This window comes from Parasteatoda tepidariorum, chromosome 2 (assembly GCF_982258835.1).
Source record: "Parasteatoda tepidariorum strain Cologne lab strain chromosome 2, Ptep-v5.0, whole genome shotgun sequence".
In the NCBI taxonomy this organism is placed as follows: Eukaryota; Metazoa; Arthropoda; class Arachnida; order Araneae; family Theridiidae; genus Parasteatoda; species Parasteatoda tepidariorum.
In genome coordinates, this window is record NC_141756.1 from 124,211,099 (window position 1) to 124,233,057 (window position 21,959).

The following is a 21,959-nucleotide window of genomic DNA, read 5'->3' on the forward strand; positions in this document are numbered from 1 at the left end:
TAGTATGCTCTACCAGCACTGAAAGGAAACATATTAATGAAAGTGCTCATTCTCTTTAAAATGAGAATAAATACAGTTCTAAGGATTTAAAAAATTGACCGTCTAGAGAGTTGTCTATTCAAAGGAACTTATAACAAAGGCTTTTGCCATAAATTATTTTTAGAATAACTGCAATGATATAGAAATAAATCTATAATAATTTCCTGAATTTTTGGGTATTTTAATTAACTTTTCTGACATTTCCATAATTTTTCCAGAAAAAATTTCCTTTCTTCCTGATTTTCCTGTCACGCAGCCACCTTGATTGCAGGACAATGTGTTGTTTTAAGGGTAACAATCATCTTTGATAAGTTCATATCTTTTGTTTATTTATATTTTATAAATTATTTTTGAACATGCTGCTAGTGCATAGTTCTTCATCACAAATTTGGATAGCATTAATTTGATTCTATCATCATTTGTTAACTTTCTATATACAGTAAAAGCTTGGCATAACAAGTACAGCATATTACAAAAAGTACGCTATCATGACAAATTTCGACGTTGAAATCCTAATATAAAAAATACAAAAATTGTAGGCTTGAAACAAAATAAAAAATTATTAGTCTTATTATGATAACAGTTTTTAAAAGGAATAAATTTTTCTGCTGTTTTGATAATGATATGATAAGGGTACATTTATTTCTAATGCAATACAGAAAACGAACAATTTTAATCTACAATTAGTTATTTTCTTCCTAGAGATCCTTTTTCTATATCTATTATGCTCCTCCCTTTAGGACTATCACTGTTAAAAGGTATCAAAAACTTGTCATTCATTAATCATAGTATGTATTTTAAATTAAAAAAAAGTTTTTCAAAATATATGAGGTAAATATGTCTACACATTTTTTTTTAGTATTGTTATTTCTATTTTAACATGAAATTCGTGAGTTTGTTTATAACGGCAAGCACCCTATAATGACAGTTTTATCTGCTATTATGAATTGTAGTCATAACAGACGTTTACTATTACGAGGGTCAACGCCGAAATTTTTGAGATACAACTAGGTTTTTAAAGTTACACTTACAAAATTTTAGGTGTGTTCAAAGTAGTCTCCTCCAGCATCAATAAACTTTAATAGTCGAATTTTCCACAGATTAAATGCCTCAAGCTATTCATTTCTTGGAATAGATGAAAAAAATGCATTTATAGCCACATAAATCTCTTCTTCTGAATGAAAACGACGTCCACGTAAGTTATTTTTTAGATTAAAGAATAACCAAAAGTCACACATGGCTAGATCAGGTGAATATGGCGGATGTTCCATTACTTTAATTTGTTTTTATTTAAGAAACTCAACTGTTAATCCGGCTGTATGTGTCATGCTGAAGCATTAGTCCACTAACATTCACTTCTTGTAGAATTTCTGGAAGACATTTAGTGGTATGCCAGTTTGCTGTTACTGTTACCAACTTGATGGCTTTGACCAATCCCGTACTTCTGAAGAAAGCGGCATACATCACTTTTTTCAGTGTGCGGTGTCTTTTCACCATTGTCGGCATGAGATCATCTTCGAAGACCAATACTTAGCTTTCTTGAAGCGCTGGAACGTCAAAAACCGGTATGTATGTTTCATCACCCGTTACAATTTTAGAAATGATGTGGTGACCACCATCATTTAGCAATTTAAGAGTTGTAATGTGTGGTGCATAGGGGGGGAATTAAAACAACCGGCTAGCTAACTTTTTTCTTTTACTGTAAACATGACTATAGATAGCACTCAGCACATTCACAAACATAACATATAAAACATATATAAAGAAAAAATAAGGAGCTCCGCAAGGCAGGCTTTCTACCGTTCGTTCACACTCTCTTACTGTCTCTGAGTTTTTACTATAGTTTCTAGCTATAATTTCTTTTTACTATAGTTTCTTTGAAAGACAGTTCTAACCTCTCATGAGAAGACATATATTCATGAAAGCCTCTCAGGTATTTTGCTCATAAAGTGAGAATAACTTCAAAGTATATACTTACTTCTCTGACAAATCTTCTAGCTTCTTCAAGAATGGCATCAGCAGAAAAACAATGAGTAGAATATGAACCATCCGGCAGACGAAACTGAAGATGTGCTTCATTACTGTCAACATTTGAATGGGTTCAAATTTGGGTTTACATTAAAATCAAACTTTAATAATCAGAAATAAATTTATTATAAGAGAATTTAGGTTTAAGAATTTGAAAATAACTACTTCTCTCCCCCCCCCTCTTATTTGAATGACCTATTTTAACTTACTTAAGCTATTTCAATAATTGAAAATGTGACAGAACTTCATCAACTATGGAAGCGGAACTTGTAGCCTTTTTAGAGGAAATTTTATGACACACCAACCAGGAATGTGTTAAATTTGAATCACAACCTAGCTAAACCTGTCATAAGAACATTTCTGCAATTAAACATTTTAAATTACTATTTGTTCATCATCAGGGCTGCCACTGGATAAAAACAAGAAAAATAGTTGCATCATATATCAAAAAAAGTCTCCTAAATAGTCTCAAAGATATATAAAATAGTTGCTAACATCATATCCTCCTCAAATATAATTTTAATTATTTGTGCTGTAATAGCATAAAATTCAAATAACATGCACTTAGATACTCATATTTTATAAAAAATGTACATTTATTTGTGGATTTGCCAACAATATATTCTTTCACACTACGCATAAAAACAGGAAGTTTTATTTTAATCTGTTACAGAACAGTTGAATTTCCTTTCTCGTTTCTAATTTGCAGCTGCTTAGTTTAGACATTAAAAAAATAAATAAATAAACATTGCAATTTAATTCCGCTTTATTTTTCATAACTGACACATTTCCAAATTTTAATGCTTATCAAAAAAATTACGATCACAACTCGACAAAACGAATATCACCATGTACCCTTTTTTCTATTCTAAATAGCTCTAAGAAAATTAACTACACATTTTGTGTAATTAAAGATAATTTTTCTAATTTTGCTACTTCGTTCAAATGAAAAGGGATTAGCTTTCTGAAGCAGAAGGAGCATTCGCGTACTGTGAATTCCAATTCCATCAGTCTGATTGGTTAAATATGTCTGTCATGCTTTTGACATCAAACAGTGAGAAATAATAAAGTTAGGATAAAACGAAAGCGAGGCAAAAAAAGTGGGGGAAGGGGGAAACTCATGAAGCTATTCTTCATTTTAGTCACTTTGGCTTAAAAAAAGTCGCCGGTTTTATAGTTGTTTTTACTCATATTTCTACTAAAATAGTCGCCATTGCTTTAAAATAGTCGCTTTAGTCGCCTTTTTAGTCTCCAATGGCAGCCCTGTTCATCATCTTTTATAAAAACTTATTTGAAGTTGAATAGGCACAAAGCAGGATCCTTTCACTAACAAAAAATGATGGGGAAGGAAATGGCAATAGAAATTTCTGTCATTTTTTATTTCCGCTTAAAGATCTTTTTTTGGTAGTAAAAAAAATCAATCTGAAAATTATTCTGGAAAAATCAAAAACTTTTCCAAGCGCAAAATTAAAGGACTTTTTGGGCCTTCAACAAAACTCAAGGACTTTCCAGTAACCTTAACAAGGCAATATTAGGAAATGTTGCTACAGGCCAGTGAACAGTTGTATCATTGTACATTAGCCATTTTTTCAAAAATTGAAAATTTTAAATGTAAAGCATTTCTTTTAAACCAACACTAGTTATTACAATGCTTATTAGTAGAATGAAGAAAAACAAATGTGAACTAAAATAACTTTCAAAATATTTCCATATTTATTTATAAAAAAAAAGGGAAACCTATTAGTGACAGCTTCTTTTCTGGCTCTTTCTTCTTCGTCATATTTTTGTTGAATTCTTTTTCTTTCTGCTTCTTCAGATGCTTTAAATTTTTCATACCTGGCTGCTTGTTCAGCTCTATAAAAAATATAAACAATTAAAACGAAAAAACAGAAGAAAAGAAATTAAAATGTTTGTGTTTTTCTGAACTTCATATCTTGATTGATTAAACATTGATAAGAAAATGAATGTTACAGATATTGGATAACAAAACATGTCAGTCAAATGAATGCTGAACTTTCATAGATTTGCTTTAATATTTATAGGCAAAGTCAACCCCGCTGAAAGGAATACCATTAGTTCCAGCCTACTCTATTCAATGAAACGTGTTATTCAATTAAAAGGGAAGTGCTTTGTTCAATCTTAAATTAAACATTTTTAAGAAATTTTACTTTTTAATGGTATTTAATGCATAGTGTAGTGTCTTGATAAAATAAACTCTACTTAATGGTCGATAAACAATTGTAATTAAAACTTTCTGTGTAAGAATCTTCAAATATGAATGTTATTAAAAGCTCACTGGAGTTAGCAATGATCATTCTACTGAACATTGAAAGAAACACTGAACACTTGTGTGTTTAGGTTTTTGAAACCTCTTCTTGTCAAAGCTAATAGGAAGGGACTGCAAGTCTTGACCACAAAACAAATCCCTCTTTTACATTCTGAATAAGGTGTGAGTGAAGTAGGGTAAATTCTCCTTCAAAGTGTAACTATCAGCAAGGTTATATTTAAAAGCCTATGTAGAGCAACAAATAAACTGGAAGTGACCACTTATAGTATTCTTAACTGAAAAATGGAAACACATTTTTCTCTTCCAAGGGTGGTTGTGAGCCCAACTCAAAAATCCTGAATAGTTTCTTGAGTAAAATCATTTAATAACACATTTCAAAAAATTAATGTCTTTATAAATTTAAATTAATGACATTTTCAAAGCATGAAATCCAAAATAAATTATATGTAGCATAATTTAAATGAATAATTATGTATAAGTTTACCTCTAATCACATTTATTATTCTACCAGAAAAAATATTTACAAATTACAAATATTTAGAAGAATCTTTATTTATAAATATAATCGATGATTTCTTGAAACTTCTGGATCTTGGATTTCCGGAAATCCTGAATTTTTCCGGAGCATAATCATCTCTACTCCTCTTTATGCAATTAAGCGGGGACTAGAAAGAACAAGTATCCGTTTAAACGAGGAAATTTAACATTAGTTTCATTTGCAATGATTTGGTTCTGTTAAATTTTATCTGTATAAGCAAGTTATTCGATTACCCAATATGCAATTATGTGGGGACGACTGTACCACTTAATGCAAAGTGAATTAACAAAACATATCATTTTCTATTTCGTTGAAAACATACAATTAATACTGTATAACTCATACTGTGTTTCTTATGGGACTATTCACTGTGAACGATAGACACAGAAAAATGACAAAAGTGGGTCATCATAAAACTGATTTAACATAGCATGGAAAGTAACAAGGAAGTAAAGGACTTCAAAATCAATAATTTTTCTGCAAGAATTGTAGAAAAATTTACATTTAAAAAATTATGCACATACTGCAAAAATAATTGCGATGGAAGAAAGAGGATACATAAAATCATTCATTTAAAATATATCAAAATTTTGGTTCGAACTCACTATTTTCTTTTCAACTCAAACAATAAATTTTCTAAATTTACTATTTTTTTCTGTAAATTTCAAAAGCTGAGGCCTTTGACAAATGTTTAGTTGTAGTTCCCTTTCTTTATCTTCCTCAGCCTGTCCCCATTTCCATCAACTAATGCATTATATACTCATCTCCCCTTTCTGGTCCTGGATTTTCTTAGGGTCAACGATCAGATGGACCTTGTCTGACTTTGTACGGTATTTGGAGGATAAACCACAACAACAATGCATCAAAAGTGATGTTTGAAATGTTTTCCTTAAACTGCAACTCCTTTTCAATAAATCCAGGAGTTATTGCTTAGCATCTCAAAACAATATAAATTTAGTTTTTAAATGTCAGGAGGGTAAGCTTTTATAAAAAGAAGTTATAATCCTTAAGTAAAACAATTAGCACAAAATATAAATTGACTCTTTATACGTTTTGTTAAGAAAATTTAAAGATGTTTTATCAAGTTTCTTAAAAGAATATAATTTAATATAGATTTTTTTTCCCATCATGCATCGAACTAAAACAGATCTTTGTTTTGCAAGTTGTTTACCGTATAAGCTTATTTTTAATTACGAGATATTTTGCAAGTTTCTGGTATGTTGGAGCCTAGAAAACCACAGAAAAAAAATCAATCATGAAAATTTCTAAAATAAAATCTACAATGTCACCTAGAGTTACAAATATTTCACATCAAAAACGCATACAAAAAACAGGCTCTGTTGATCTTTTACAAGTCAGATGATATTTAACACAGTGCGGATTTAAATGTCATCACAAAATCTTTTAATAAGTATGGAATTCTTTGAATAGCGATGAAGAAGAATTTTCGCAGATAAGGGTGATGTAGAATCTTTATGATGGGATCAGTATGACAACATGGCTATTAAATCCACAACAAGCATCTGTCAATTTTCGTTTCATGCATGCCTTATCTCAGTATACATTTCATGCAAGTTAGGTTCAATTCGCATAATTCCTTCATGGAGTTGCAATTTTCACAAACATGAGGATATATTTCTGTGCAATTGAAAAATCAACATAAGCGACACAAAATTCAAAATTGAGATTTTTATATATTTGGCACGTTTGTATGGCATCTTCTACACATTGCAAAAATAAATAAATAAAATTTTTTGATCTGTTTTTTAAAATTCTATTTTGGCATTAACAATAGAAGGAAAATAGTTGTCATGCCACTTTTCTCAGAATCAATCGCGACGTTGGTTTTTGATTTACACTGCAGTTTACCACTACAGGGTTCCTACACTATTTTGAGAAAACAATATCCTGACTTTTGCAGGTTTTTCCTGATCTTTTACAATAAAATTCCTGACCCGCCGTTTCCCACTCCAACAAAACTTTTAACATTGCAGTTTCAATTAGTAATAATATGCTACTTAGTCATAAGTATCATAGATTGAATAGGATAAACACTTATATATTAAAGTGGAATTGCATAATAGCACTTTATATCCCAAATTATATTTTCAGAAAACTTGTGAAACATATTTTTAATTATCATGATTAGATTAAACTTTTACTGTGTTTTTGAAGTTAGATTCGAAAACTATTTAAATAAAAAGATCAAGAAAGCCTGTTGGATTATGGAAATATTATTTTATTTAATGTTAAATGGAACCAAATGCATGAGTGTTGTCAGGATATAAAGGGTTAATCAAATCTGCGAGATATGTATCAGTATCCTCAAATAATATTTACTCTTAAAACATACTAGAACATTTGTTACATTAAAATATTAATTTTTAAAAATCACAATTTCACTTAAAACTGACTTTTCTTTTAAAAGATAATATTGAAATATAAAGGGGAAAAAAGTCAAGAAAAGTTAATTATATACAAATAAAAATTCAGATAGAAAAATTATGCAACTTGTGAGAAAAATAAAATCAAAAAGAACTTTTTTTTCAGTATTTTTAAATTTATTTCTGTAATAACTTTAAGCTTCCGGAGAAACTCTGGGGCTCCTATGTTATACAATATTTCTCAACATATTTTGTTGTTTGACAATTTCTGAATCAAGAACATCCAGTTCTGTTGCAGCAGTTTTCGTCAATTTAGATTTTCTTAATTTCAAATCATCTATCTTTTCTTTTATTCGTTTTCTAGAAATTTCAGCTTTTTTATTCTTTCGATTTCTTTTTTGGCTTCTAATGCATGTCTCCATCTTGTTATAGATCCTTTTACAGCATCTAGCATTTTTTCATTTATGTCTATGTTTTTTATTCCATTTATAAATTAAACATAATCATACACACGCCTTTGTGAAATAATCAGGGTGGCCACTCAAATCAGATTTCAAATTTCCCTGATTTTTCCAGGTTTTCCAGATGAAAATCTTAAAATTTCCAGGTTTTTGTTTCTTTTTTCTTATAAAGTATAGGATGTGTACAAGAAAAGTGTCTATATTATAAAATATTTTATTCAAAATGTTATTTTTTTAACATATCATCTTGAAAAAAATAATTTATTTTGACAATTTTCAAGATTTTTTATTTATTTTTTAATGTTTTGGCACAAAATTTTGAATCAAAAATCATATATTGACCAACAAAGGAGCCTTTTTTGTTTAAAATTAAAATATGTTATAAGAGGTTAAAATGAAATAGAAAAAATTAGCATTAATGCAACAATTGTAACAATTTGTCGACAAACATTGCTGTTAGTGATTGTAAAAAAATGTGTGATTGGTTGGTTTGCTCAGAAAAAATAATTCACAGATTTCTTTGAATAGAAGTAGAAAAGCTTTCAGAAAAAGAGTGCGATATAAAATCTATTATCATAAAATTATAACCAACTAATTTTTGGAGAATTTTATTAAGTTAAAAATACAAAAACATTTTGTCAAAATAGAGAAAAAAAATAACCACCAAAGCATCGGAACAAACTTGAGCCATAAATGGATTTAGCCCAAGGCAAAAAATTAAGAACAGAAGCTAATATCCTAATCCCTTGTTCCACCAGAATCTTACCTAAATTTTCCTAAATTCCCGCAGCGGTCAAAATTTTCCCATTTGTTTAGCAACCGTGGAAGAATTTTATATGGCATTCTAGTTTAACAGAACTACAATGGAGCAAATTTTGATGCAAGCAAAGTATCGCTAAGTTAATGATATTTCAACTGTTTGGCGATACATTTCCGTTAAAAAAAAGTGGGTATAATGGATGAAATAATTTAAATTAAGAAAATTAGCAAATAATTTAAATTAGTGAAATTTGAAAAATCATCAAAGAAAAATTTCCAGCTTTTCTTTAAAAATCCCTGATTTTTCCAGGTTTTTATCCAAATTTCCCTGATATTTCCAGTATAAAAAAATTCCCTGATAATTCCAGGTTTTCAAGGTGGGTGGCCACCCTGATAATAGAGTCTTCATTGAGGTTTTCAACCAATAAGCTTTTATTGATTGAAAAAAAAACCTTCGACTGCTGCGTTACCATGAGAGAGGATAAGAGCAATTTTTATAACCTCCCACAAATTTTCATTTTTTTTTCTACATGCAAATATTTCGAAAACAATTATCTAATCTCTTTTGCTGTGGATTAAACTCTAAGAAACTCTCTTGCTCTTCTTTTTTTTTGGCAGCATCACAAAACAGTAAAAATTCCTTTTTTGATTTTTCTGCTGTTGTTTCAGCTACTATTGTCTGTAAACCAGTTATTCACACAAAGAGCAATAAACCTAGCAACCCTATCAAAAATTCCTTATCATTGGATAAACAGGGGGAAAATTGCTAACAGGACAAGTTCTACCAGGGAAAGAGGAATGTTATTATGAGGAAATTACATATTTTGAATGACAGAATTTTTCCTTGAAACTTTATTTTTGCCTGTCAGTCTTTGAATGAACTATAGTTTTTTTTATTTTCCTAACTTTATGAATATGTAAGATAAATCCTGACTTTATGAATATGTAAGAAAAATCCTGACTTTATGAATATGTAAGAAAAATCCTGACTTTTTAGCTTAATTTTAGAATAGCCTGACTTTTGAAGGTTTTCCTGACCGTGTAGGAACCCTGCACTAGTTTATATACAAAATAAATATTGAAGCAAAGTATAACATGGTAGCTAAGCTAAGTAACACATTTCAGAAAAAAACAATTGCACATGTTTGGGTTTGGCTTCATTCTTCACTAAAGGCTTAAAAAAATTATAGATCACCTGATTAAAGAAGATAATTTAAATTTTAGACTACTCTGGAATTTTAAAAATTCTTTTAATAGTAAAAGTAACAAATATTTCTAACAGAAATATCGTTTTCACTTATAAATAAAATATTGCTTTAAAAAGTTTTCAGTTTTTTTTAAAATTACATTCTAAAATCTTAAAGGCAGTTTTTATCTATATATTATGTATTATATATCATGCTAATTTAAATTTAGCAAAATTGTTCACACAACAAAGCAGAAAATTGTAAGTTTTTGTTCAGAGCAGAAAAAGAATGTTTTTGTGTCTAATAAGGTAACTTAAAATATAGTCTGCACTGATTGGCACATTTTAGGTCAGTCCCTTGAACCATCAAGATTGAGTCCTGGTACATGAAAATCCAATTGTTAGATCAAAAGTTATTCAAATTGTCTTGCTTTTTTATTTTGTGCACAGAACATTTCATTTTTACACTGATAACTAACCTATCTTGAGCAATCATAGCTTTGACTTTTTCTCGAGCCAGTCTTTCCTCTTCTTTATCTTTTGCCCGGTTTTTAGCCCATTCTTGCATTTCAGTTTCTTTTTTAGTTAAGTTAGCTTGCTGCATGGCTTTACCCATATTTCTTCGAGCAATTTCATCATTTTTTTCTTTCTAAAATGATTGAAAGTTTGTCAAACAAAATATATAATCTAGCATTGAGAGTAGGGAAGAAAAAAAAAAAGAACTCTTAAAAGTTCTGTGAAATGTATTAATTGATTTTTAGTTTTAAAAGTGATGTACCGCACTTCAATTCTTTGGGCAATGTTTGATGCGATGAAAATTTTTAAATTTCTTAGGTCAAATAATTCAATTCTCTGGTTTTTCTTAAGATTGGAAGCTCAGTTACATTTTCCCCTCAAAATATACATATAAATATATATATACACACATGTATACAAGGTGCAAAGAAATTTTGCAAAACGTCAAATATCTTAAATATACATCAAATCAAAAGAGGGAAAATCTGAGCATTCAATATATTTTTTAAAGCAAACCAATATCAAACTTGATTTTCCACCCACACTACTAGAGCAATTTTGAAATTGTAAATATGAACATCTATTTTTATTACTGATATCCCCAGAAAAAACATATAGATTTAAAAATTTTTGACATATAGATTCATACATTTTGCAAGAGAGAAGATTAAAATAGGGTACAATTACAATAAGATGTTTAAAATTGTGAATCATGAGACCTTAGATTAATAACACAATAAATGTTAACATTTTTTTTAAAAAACAAAAATTTGAAATAAAAATATATCTTAACATTTAAGTGCTAATTGTGCAAACTTTCCTTTTCATATGTCTCCGCATTTAAAATTAAACCTTAGCATTTAAAATTTGAGAAACCACTAAATTAGTTGGAAACTAAATTATTCATTTTTATTTTGATATTTTACCTCTTTTTCCTCAGCAGCTTTGCTTTGTCGTTGAGCTTCTATCAAAACCTTTGCCCTGGAAGAGTAATAAAAAAAATATTAACACATAAATGTCTAAATCACCATTTTTTAAAATAATATTTGTAGATAAATAATCAATAGTGCATAATACAAAAAAGTATAAAATAAACCTGCCAAAAACTTCATTTTATTTGAAAAATTTATAAAATTTTAGGATGCTATTCTACAATTTTTAAAATCTATCAAAATCAAACATTTTAAGAGATTTTATAAAAGAAATTAATTGCAGTTACATTTCTAAAAATATTATCTGAATACAAAATAATAAATAAAATACAGTACAAAACCTCTTATCTGGAAATCAGAAAACCGGAAAACCAGAACAAAATTCAATAAATTTTCCTGCCATTTTTAAAAAAAAAATTTATTTCCTCATAAGATATTAGGATTTTTCTTGCTTTTTTAAAAGATGTTTACCTTACCATCATTTTAGAAATAATCATTAATGTATTACTTTATCGCTTTTTCTTCTTTTTAAGATTATTTCTCAACATTTTTTTTTTTTTTTTAGTTGGGTTTGACAATTAAAAAAAAGGCTTTTTGTAGCGATTCAGAAAACCGGAAAAATCAGTTATCCGGAATAACGATGGTCCCGATCGTTCCAGATAATCGGTTCCCTACTGTATAGTATATTAATAAGTAATTAAGCAATTTTGACACTTTTCTTTTGCACATTTCCCTAAACAGTTTTCCAGACAGCTATTAAAAAAATTTTTACAAAAAACAGGATAAATAAATGATAATTTTTCTTAAAAATAAATAAATGAAAGAAATAAAAGAAAATAATACTACATTAGCAACTGAACACATAGCCTTTCAGAAAATATAGGAAAAAATCAGAGATAATTAGGCCGAATTTCACTTAAAAAAATAATTCTGTGAGTGTTTCATGCATTTTTTGGACAGTCCCTAAAACAAAAACTTTGGATATTAATGGGTGAAAAGTGTGCCTTTTAAAATAAAGTATTGACAAAAAAAACAAAATCTCAACATGCAATATTTAAAATAGAGGTTATCGAATAAAGGAAACAACTCACAACAATAAAAAATTTGTGAGGCAATAACTTGAGAACTCGATTGACGATTACAGCAAATGTAAATTTTAATCATTCATAACTTGTCATTCTAAGCTAGAAACTTAATTTCAATATACAGTGAGCTCTTGCCACTAGGATATCCGATACAACAATAACTCCCCCTATTACCATAATGTTTCATGGTCCCGACAAACTTTCATATGAATTAATGTTATCCTTCTCTCAATATTATATCCTCTGAAGCAATAAACCCCTGTAGAACACTTTTTTTCCAAATTTCAGCCTTATTTTATCTATTTATAATTGGTTTACAGGTTTACAAATAATGTAAAAATCTTATTTCATCATCTTTTGCTATTTTTTCTGACAAGAGAGGACTCACTGCTGACCACCCCCAAAAGCTTCTTTTCTTAGAATTGCCTCACTTATCTCTTAAGAAGTTACAGATGTAACATTCCTATCTGATTTAATTTCCTTCATGTTAAAAGCTGATCGTGAATGACAAATGACCACATGCATCACATAAAAAAGAATTTTTTCCATAGGGGTGGGTGGAGCACCGTTCACAAACGAAAATCACTTTCATGCTTTGGATTCAATGCATACTTTGTTGGTTGACTTAACAGTAAAAAAGATGAATAAACAAGCAAAAATATTGGACTATTTTCAATAAAAACGGTTTTCAGGTGTCTTTATGATCTTATTTTCTTATTTAAATTAACTTTAATATTTAACCATAATTAACACACAGCAAATTAATTTTTCATATAATGGATAAATCTATTTATAGTTAATACATAAATAACATTAAAAGTCGACCAGGTGGCCGAGTGGTTAGCGTGCCTGACTGCAGAGCTGATGTCTGCGGGTTCGAATCCTGCTCAGAGCATGGGTGTTTCAAGGCTGCCACTGGATGAAAACAAGAAAAATAGTTGCTTTAGTTGCATCATATATGAAAAAAAGTCTCCAAGATCAGGGTTGAGTTTTTAACATCAAAAAGTGGTTTTTGACATGACAAGGGTATAATACTGGTTTAAACCATCAAAAACCCGTCAGAAACTGAAGTTTGCCAAGAAAATATATAATTAGAACATGCATCACACTACACAATCAAAATGAAAATGATGGAAGTAGCATACGGTAGCACATAACTAGTTTTGAAAATTTTTCTGTAATATCACATGAAAATGAAATATTACAAAAGATGTGAGTTTTCAAAAGTACAAGATTTTGGTTACTATTCAAAATATAAGTGTTTCTTCAAAATTTTAAATTTATTTTTTCTAGAACATATTTAGAAACACTATCCTTTATAAAAAATATATAAATTTTATGTATTAATTAAATTTCACATATGAATATAGGTTTTTGACATTTTTGACAGTGAGGTTTTTAACATGACGGTTTAAACCATGGTTTAAACCGTCAAAAACTGTAACATGTCAAAAACCTGCCAACCCTGTCCAAGATATATAAAATAGTTGCTAACATCATATCCTCCTCTAACATAATTTTAATTATTTGTGCCGTAATAGCATAAAGTTAAAAAAACATGCAGTTAGATACTCATATTCTTTAAAAAATCTACATTTATTTGTGGATTTGCCAACAATATATTCTTTCACACTATGCATAAAAACAGGGAGTTTTATTTTTATCTGTTACAGAACAGTTGAATTTGAAACTTGAATTTCCTTTCTCGGTTCTAATTTGCAGCTGCTTAGTTTAGACATTAAAAAATAATAATAATAAATATTGCAATTTAATTCCATTTTATTTTGTTTATTTTTCATAACCGACACATTTCCAAATTTTAAAGCTTATCAAAAAAATTACGATCGCAACTAGACAAAACGAATATCACCATGTACCTTTTTTTCTATTCTAAATAGCTCTAAAAAAATTAACAACACATTTTGTGTAATTAAAGACAATTTTTCTAATTCGTTCAAACTAAAAAGAGGGGAAAAAACTTAATCCTCAGAGATATTACATTAGCATTCTGAAGCAGGACTGGGGCAGCATTCACGTAGTGCGAATTCCAATACCATCAGTCTGATTGGTTAAATAAGTCTGTCATACTTTTGGCATCAAACAGTGAGAAATAATTAAGTTAGGATAAAACGAAACCATGGCAAAAAAATGGGGGAAGCTCATGAAGCTATTCTTCACTTTAGTCGCTTTGGCTTAAAAAATTCGCAGATTTTACGCAAATCATTGCAAATTAGTTGTTTTTACTCATATTTCTACTAAAATAGTCGCCATAGTTGCTATTGCTTTAAAATAGTCGTTTTAGTCGCCTTTTTAGTCTCCAATGGCAGTCCTGGTGTTTCCTTCTCTCTCTGTGTGTACAATGTCCTTTCTTCTGTGTGATTGTAACTCGCCCTATAAACGAGTCCGTGATTCTATGACGTGGGCGATGCTACTCCACCGCCGTGGCTTAGCCACAGGTGCTCACAGGGTAATGTTAAGAGAGTAGCAATTCTGGCATTTCTGAAGCCAATGAGAAATAGAGCCAAGTGCCCGCCATTAACCAAAAAACATTGTTTTAAAAAAAATCTTATTGTGTCACAAATGTATGTAGGCCCTCGATATAACAATATATCCAGCTACAACAATATATTTATTTGGTTCCCAAAATATTGTTGTACCAAGGTTTTACTGTATTTAAAAAAAAAAATCAATAATTTTAATTTCATTAGAATCCATAGCTGCAATTATTAAAATTTTTAAGAAAAAATACTTTTATTATTTAAAGAAGTATTGTAATCTATTATCTACAGTTAAACTACAGATATTTGAACCTCAGTTTCTCCAAGTAAACTACTTTCACAGAGAAATTTCTTTTTTTTTTTATTATTCTCTATTTAGTTAAACGTTCATTAAAAAAGGGAAAAAAGGTCCAATTTTGAGTCTTTCTTTGACACCTAGAATTTTCATCCTTAATATGATTCATTTTATTGCTTACAATACACTTTTTTACATCACTATAATAAAATGTTAGGATACTTTTTGACTAGCAAAATTTTTTCTAATTTTAGAAAATTGTTACAATAATCATCATTATTGCTTTTACTCTTCAAGGAAATAAAAGAGGAAAATATTAAGCAGATTTTGTGAAATGAGTGTTTAACTATCATACAATTATTATGAATGTGTAAACTAAAATTTATTTACTTAACCTAAATGAAGGAAAAATATTAAAATAAATAATTTAATATACCTCTCAACTTTATCCTCCAATGACTGGTTAGTGTCTGATGGCTAGAAAGGAAAGAATATTTCATAAATCATAAAAAAAAATCATTTATTGGAACAACGAAGACAAGTGACTTACACAGGTCACCACATAGATGCATTGAATATTATACAAGGACATAATTTTTGAATATCATGAAGTGTAAATTTTATTAGGGTAAAAAAAAAAATATTGACTAGGAATTAGATTAATGAAGAAAATATATTTTTTAATGTTGTGTGGTTGAGAACTCTAAAAACCAGAAACCAACACTCGATAAGTAGAAAAAACAACAGCCCCAAACGTATGTAAATTACTCACTTTTAAGACTCTCTTCCTTAATTTTAAATATTTATGAGCAAATTTAATATTTCCAATATTACATGCTCAAAGTTTATTTTTCTAGTAATTAGCATTTAAGATTTTTGTTTCCTAGTGATAATACATAAAAAAAAAATTGTCATTACAATTATGAATAAGAAAATATATTAAAATTAGGCATCCGAATTAATAAAATATAAGGACACTTTTACAGTTACATATTATTATCGGACAATATGTTATTATAAAAGTGTTCTTATATGGTTTCATTAACAGGGTGCATAACCAAATCTTTCAACAAAAATAAGCACATTTTAAATACTCAAAAAATATTTTTAATCACCCTATACATTAACAAAATGCAAAAATTTTTTTAAGACCTTACATGATCATGATAAAAATAACTAGTTTCTGACAAAAAGAACTTTTTTTCTTGATTATATAAGCCATTATAAATTGTTCAAGAGATTCTTCAGTTTGATATCAGAGGGTGAAAAATAAAGCCTGAAATTGAGAATGTCTTGCAAAATACAGCAGAGTTGCACATGAGAGTGCAATAATCTCACCAAACCCAGCAAAAAGAAAGAATGTTTATACATACATATATATGTAACACTTCAATAAAATTTCTTATAATTTATTAAATTTTGAATCTTTTGCCTTGCTAATAATATTGTTTTAAATTCAATTTCTAAAATAATTTTGTTAATTATAGGAATAGCAGGATTTTCTTAAAACCATGAGAAAGTTTCCATTTAATTTTGGTTTATATTACTCACTAAAAAAAAAAAAAATTCACGTTTATTTTATAAACATTAGCGGCTATTTTTACTGTCAAGTTTAATTTACAACAAATAATAAACATTTGTATTACATTAGGCATATGTAATTAAAATCTATTATTTTTTTTAAATTTTAGTTCAAAAAGTATATTGATATTTTTTTTTTAAATCTTTGGTTTTGCATTTGTAGTTTCAAGTAACGTGTGTATTTAATTTCATATAACTATATTATTTTTGAGACTAATAAATAGGAGAAATAGAGACCCTGATGTTCAAATAATATCAATAAAATTGTCTGCAATCTTTTACTGGTCCATCTGTTATACAAGTGGCCCTTCACTCAAAAAAGCTGTGATTGAATGAATTTTGTTACAAAATAATTAATAACTATACAATATAATATACATTAATAGCCTTTCTTGAAACTAGTAGCTCTAAACAATTTATCATTTTTCCTAAATTGTATGCTGTAAGCTTTGTTGAGACATTTGTTTAGAAGATAATATGTAAAATAAAAAATGTGCATGCTTAAAATACTTCCATTTTATTGAAATCATTCATTCTCAGAATACAAATTTATCAAGTAAAGTGATGAGATAATAAACATTTTATTTCTACATAGGTCATAGGGTAATTTGATTTTCTACAAACCTCTTTGCAACCAAGGTGCGTAGCCAAATCTTTGAACAAAAAATAATCACCTTTTAAGTACTTTTTAAGCACTCAAAAGATATTTTTAAGCACTATATACATTAACAAAGTACAAAATAATTTTCAATTCATGATAAAATAAGTAGTTTCTGACAAAGAAAACTTTTCTTTATTATATTAGCCATTAATAAAATGAACCAGAGATTCTTTAGTTCGATATCCGAGGGTGGAAAAGGAAACCTGAAATTGAGAATATCTTACAAAATGCATCAGAGTTGCGCGAGAGAGTGCAATAATCACACCGAACCCAGCTCAGTAAAAGCACATGCGAACTCCCAGGTATTTCATCAAACATGTAATATGATTGGGGTGCTATCATACATTGCGGGCTGACGGTAAGCAGAAATGGATCGTGATTAAATGATTTGTGAAAACGTTGAATAGAACAATGTGAAAAGCAAGCTGTTGCATAATGCCTAGCGAAAATCGACAAGGGAAAAAAAAGTTATTTTCGAAAAGGGAAAATTAAGCACCTTTAAGTGCTTTTTAAAAACGCTATGCACCATGGCAATGCATGAACTCCCTGCAATAAGCCTGAAAAAATGATAGCTGAGCCGTGCTAAGGATTTCACATTATTAGCCAGTAAATTAGCCAAATTTCAAAATTCTTAACCTAAGGCAAGTCTTGACAAAACTTTAATCGATTTTTTCCCATTAAAAAAATTTTTTATTTTCAATTTGACAAAACTTTAAATCAAAATATAAATTTACTATAAATAAAATTATTTTATAGAATGCAAATTCAAATCGCCCGGTGGCTGAGCGGTAGCGCTTCGCGCTGTCGTGCCACAGGTCCCTGGTTCGATCCTCGGGCCGGGCAAGGTTGACTCAGCCTTTCATCCCTTCAGTGGGTCGATAAATGAGTACCAAGCATGCTTGGGAACTAAACACTGGGGGTTTCGCGTTCGGCTGACCACCTGACCGGAACATCTGCTCCTGCACCCCAGAGCCCAAGGTCAAGAAAACTGAGATGGGCACAGTAGGCCTTGGCCCTCTATGGGCTGTCGCGCCACTGAGAGAGTAAATTCAAATCAAGAGTCATTTTGTAGTTGAGGAGGAGTAAATCGGCAAAGAATAGGAGAGAGAATGTTGTTTTATCTTATAGCAAAAGAGAGAAATTGGTTTTATAACTCAAGCAGTAACCTGAAGCAATGTTATGTCACAGAATTGTAGATGCTATTGTCAAGAGGAAACATATTTTATGCTTGGATGATAATATGCTATCACCTAATCAGTTTTATTGATGCAAACTGTAGTCACGCGATGACTCATGATCTGGCAGCTAACGTGGTAATCTGTTTTTTACAGTCATAATCTCTCCTGTTGCTTATATTACTTGGATTTAATATAATTCTAATTTGTTAGGCAACTTATCTAATGGAAATTACTGTAATCGAATAAAAAAATACAGGAATTCCCTTTTTTATTTTTTAGGATTTAGGGGGTATATATATTTCTTTTTGGTAGGAAAAATCACTCAGTAAAACACAATTTTTTCCATCAAATTTATGACTTTACTGCTATCATCGAATGCGCAGTTCGCAAAGAGCCAGATTTTACAATTACCCTACGACATATAATGTAAATTATTTAAAGACTGAAATTATGTTTCCTTTTTAGCTTGATAACCTATTAGCATATGAGTGTGTAAAAATTACAACATTAAAAGTTTTTCGATCAGACATTCAATAATCAATTTGTTAATATAATTTTATTGTAACCCATTATAGTTGTCGATTGCTTAGTTGTAACCCATAATATCCCAACTTTGAGATATCTATCCAGACATTAACTTACTAATTCCTTTTTATTTTTGGAACACAAAAACATCAACGCAGAAATTTTATTAAAGTATCGAAAATCTGTATTATAAATTTTATCCTTTAGAATCCATAAATTTTTATATATAAAAAATTAATGCAGAAGGAGCATTCATCATCAATTCACATATTTCAAAGTTGTAATGTATGCGTTGAATGTATTTTGTTTCTGCAAATATTTCATATCAAGTTCTCTAAAGTCCGCAGGCTTCATTACAAGGATTTGACCAGAGCAAATTTACTACTGTTTAGCAGTACCTTTACAAATCCAACTTTAGAAAAAACGGTAGTTTCACAAAATACTTTTAAGGAAGCAAGTTCTAAGATTCTCCACCTCGCCTCTTAAAATTTTGTTTTTGTATCCTCATATGAAACGATAAATCCCTGGGTAATTCCGCATATGCGAATAGGTCAGATAGGGTGGTATGGTAAGTCTAAACGGTTACTTAAAGCTTATTCTAGCGAGCTTTTTTCTTCGCAGTGTTTTTTTTTTTAAAGCCGAGGCACTCTCTCTCTCTCTCTCTCAGTTGAAATTCGAATTTTATTCTAAATATTTGAACATTGTTCTTAATTTAATCAAACAGACCTTTATTTTTTACATGAAAAAATTTTTCTCAGTGAAATTTTTTTCAATATGACATGGTGGGAAACGTTCTCATAATGAAAATAACTCTTAGTGCAAGTACTGTTAAATGCATGTCTTTTTCTTAAAATTCCAGTTGAAATTTAACATTGGACAATGATCTTTTTGAATTTTTCAATTTGGATACAACTTTAAGCCCAAAATTTTACAATAGCAGGGGTCTGTCTAGGTTTTTCTGAAAGGTACCTATTTTGTGAAAATTTAGACATAATTTGTGAAAAATTAAAAATTATATTACAAAATCAATACAAAAACATGGTAAAAATATAGATTTATCGTTTCTTAAGGGATACAAAAATAAAATTTTAAGAAAAAGTATTTTGTGAAACTACCGTTTTTATTAAAGTTGAATTTGTGAAACTACCGTTTCACCTAAAATTGAATTTGTGAAGGTACCGCTAAACGGTAGTAAATTCGGCCTGGACAGACCCCTGAATAGCAAAATTATTTTTTAATATATAGGGAAAAATATATAAAAATTTACCATATTTTTGTCTTGATCTTTTAATATAATTTTTTTTTCACAAATTATGTCTAAAATTTCACAAAATAGGTACCTCTCATAAAAGCCTAGACAGACCCCTGCATTAAATTTAAACAAATTTATATTATTTGTATTGTTGAATTAACTTTTAATAAATGTACCTCATTTCTAACAAGATTTTTTTTTAAATATATAATTTTAAAGAAGTTACAAGATAAAGAAGCCTTAATTAAAAGATTGTTTTTGAGTTTGATGCTTTGAACTTTCAAAACTTTTAATCAGCACACTTTTGCACAATAAAGCTTGGTAGTATATAACAGTTCAGTTTGATCTGAATCAAATTATTAAAACAACCCAGCAATTCATAGAAAACATTTAATTTAGAGAGGGATTAAAAAAAACTTCTAGATAGAAGTTCTTGCTTTGAACAGCACAATTATGACAAGTAGCAAACATCCCCATAAGCAGAATATTTTCAAATGTTCTGCAACAGGACTTATTAATTTATACAAATGTTCTGCAAGAATTTTACAGCGGAAAAAAAAGTTAACTTTACGTTGAAATACTATATTTTAATTTATTAAAATACAGGATCGTACACAGATACACTACATTATTTCTTAAACCAAGGCAAGCATTCTTGATTTGTTACTTTTTCAATCACTTTTGAAGTACAAAATTTTGTTAGTGACGATGATGAATTATTAATAAAATGCCTATGATACGAGGGTTTGAACATTAAAATAAGGGCTGCCTTAAAAATCTTTCGAAGGGACGAGTTCCCAGATGGTGCACCATTTGCAAACACAAACATTCGCTGGTCTGTTGTTCCAACAACTTCTTCATCTTCATCGAAAGCATTTGGTCTTTTAGAAACAATTTTGTCAACCGTGGATCCCAACGATTCACAAATTGCTTCTGAAATGGGAATGGAAAATATAAAAGTCATAAACTTTATGAAATTGGAAATCTCTGAATTTAATTCTTTTACGGCTTGCTTTAGAAGCTCTCTTGATAAAAATTGTGATCGATTTCTCCTGCTAAAAACTGATACACCCATTTTATAAAAATTTTATAGCCCAAAGGTATTTCATTAATTTCCTCCTCAGAATGGCAAAGATATGGGAGAGCTGAAATTTGTGCTGGGTGTCAAATGTCTAAAGCAATATCATTCCTGGGAAAGAGCAAGTGGTCAAAGAAGAGTTTAATTACATTAACAACGTTCGAAATATCTGCTCCAACATGGAATCAATGTGATTTGCATTGCATCTGAGATAGAAAGCTGAGAATTATTTAAGACGCAGCTTAGTCTTTTGAAGTCACTCTTTGAAACATACTTTCCTGGCCATACATTTGTGATGCACTCTTTGTATTTTTACAGTTCATTCTACATTTGAAATGAGGATAAGATGATAATGCGCAATGAAGTCTTCCGGGTACTGATATTCATATACCCATGATCTGAAGGGGTGATGAATAAGGTGGGAGGAAAAGTTCAGTTATATTTTGAGGGGAAGCTTTTAAACCCTCAGGTCATTATGGTCTACAGAAGAATGTATCAGATTAGAGTTGGGGATTGTTCTGCAAGACAAGGTAGGTTTGCGGAGAAAACGCTGTCACTTATTCAAGATACAAATTGTTCCACAGGACTTTGTTTGTTCTGCGACGTACATTACAGTTTTGAGAGCTTTCTGCTTCCGGAAAATCATCTATGATTGATCTATGAGATTATGGAAGCT

The 21,959-nt window shown here is 29.5% G+C and overlaps 1 protein-coding gene across 1 annotated transcript in view; it reads right to left on the reverse strand.

The window, feature by feature from the left end:
• Positions 1 to 21,959, reverse strand: part of LOC107440358 (UBX domain-containing protein 4) — a 64,947-nt gene that overhangs the window by 20,803 nt on the left and 22,185 nt on the right. Inside the window, exons 7-11 of the mRNA XM_043053774.3 lie at positions 15,445 to 15,485; positions 11,125 to 11,179; positions 10,162 to 10,331; positions 3,805 to 3,921; positions 2,018 to 2,120 (exon numbers count right to left, since the gene is read on the reverse strand). Of these exons, the coding sequence (XP_042909708.1) occupies positions 2,018 to 2,120; positions 3,805 to 3,921; positions 10,162 to 10,331; positions 11,125 to 11,179; positions 15,445 to 15,485 (486 nt within the window). The remainder of the gene's footprint in view (positions 1 to 2,017; positions 2,121 to 3,804; positions 3,922 to 10,161; positions 10,332 to 11,124; positions 11,180 to 15,444; positions 15,486 to 21,959) is intronic.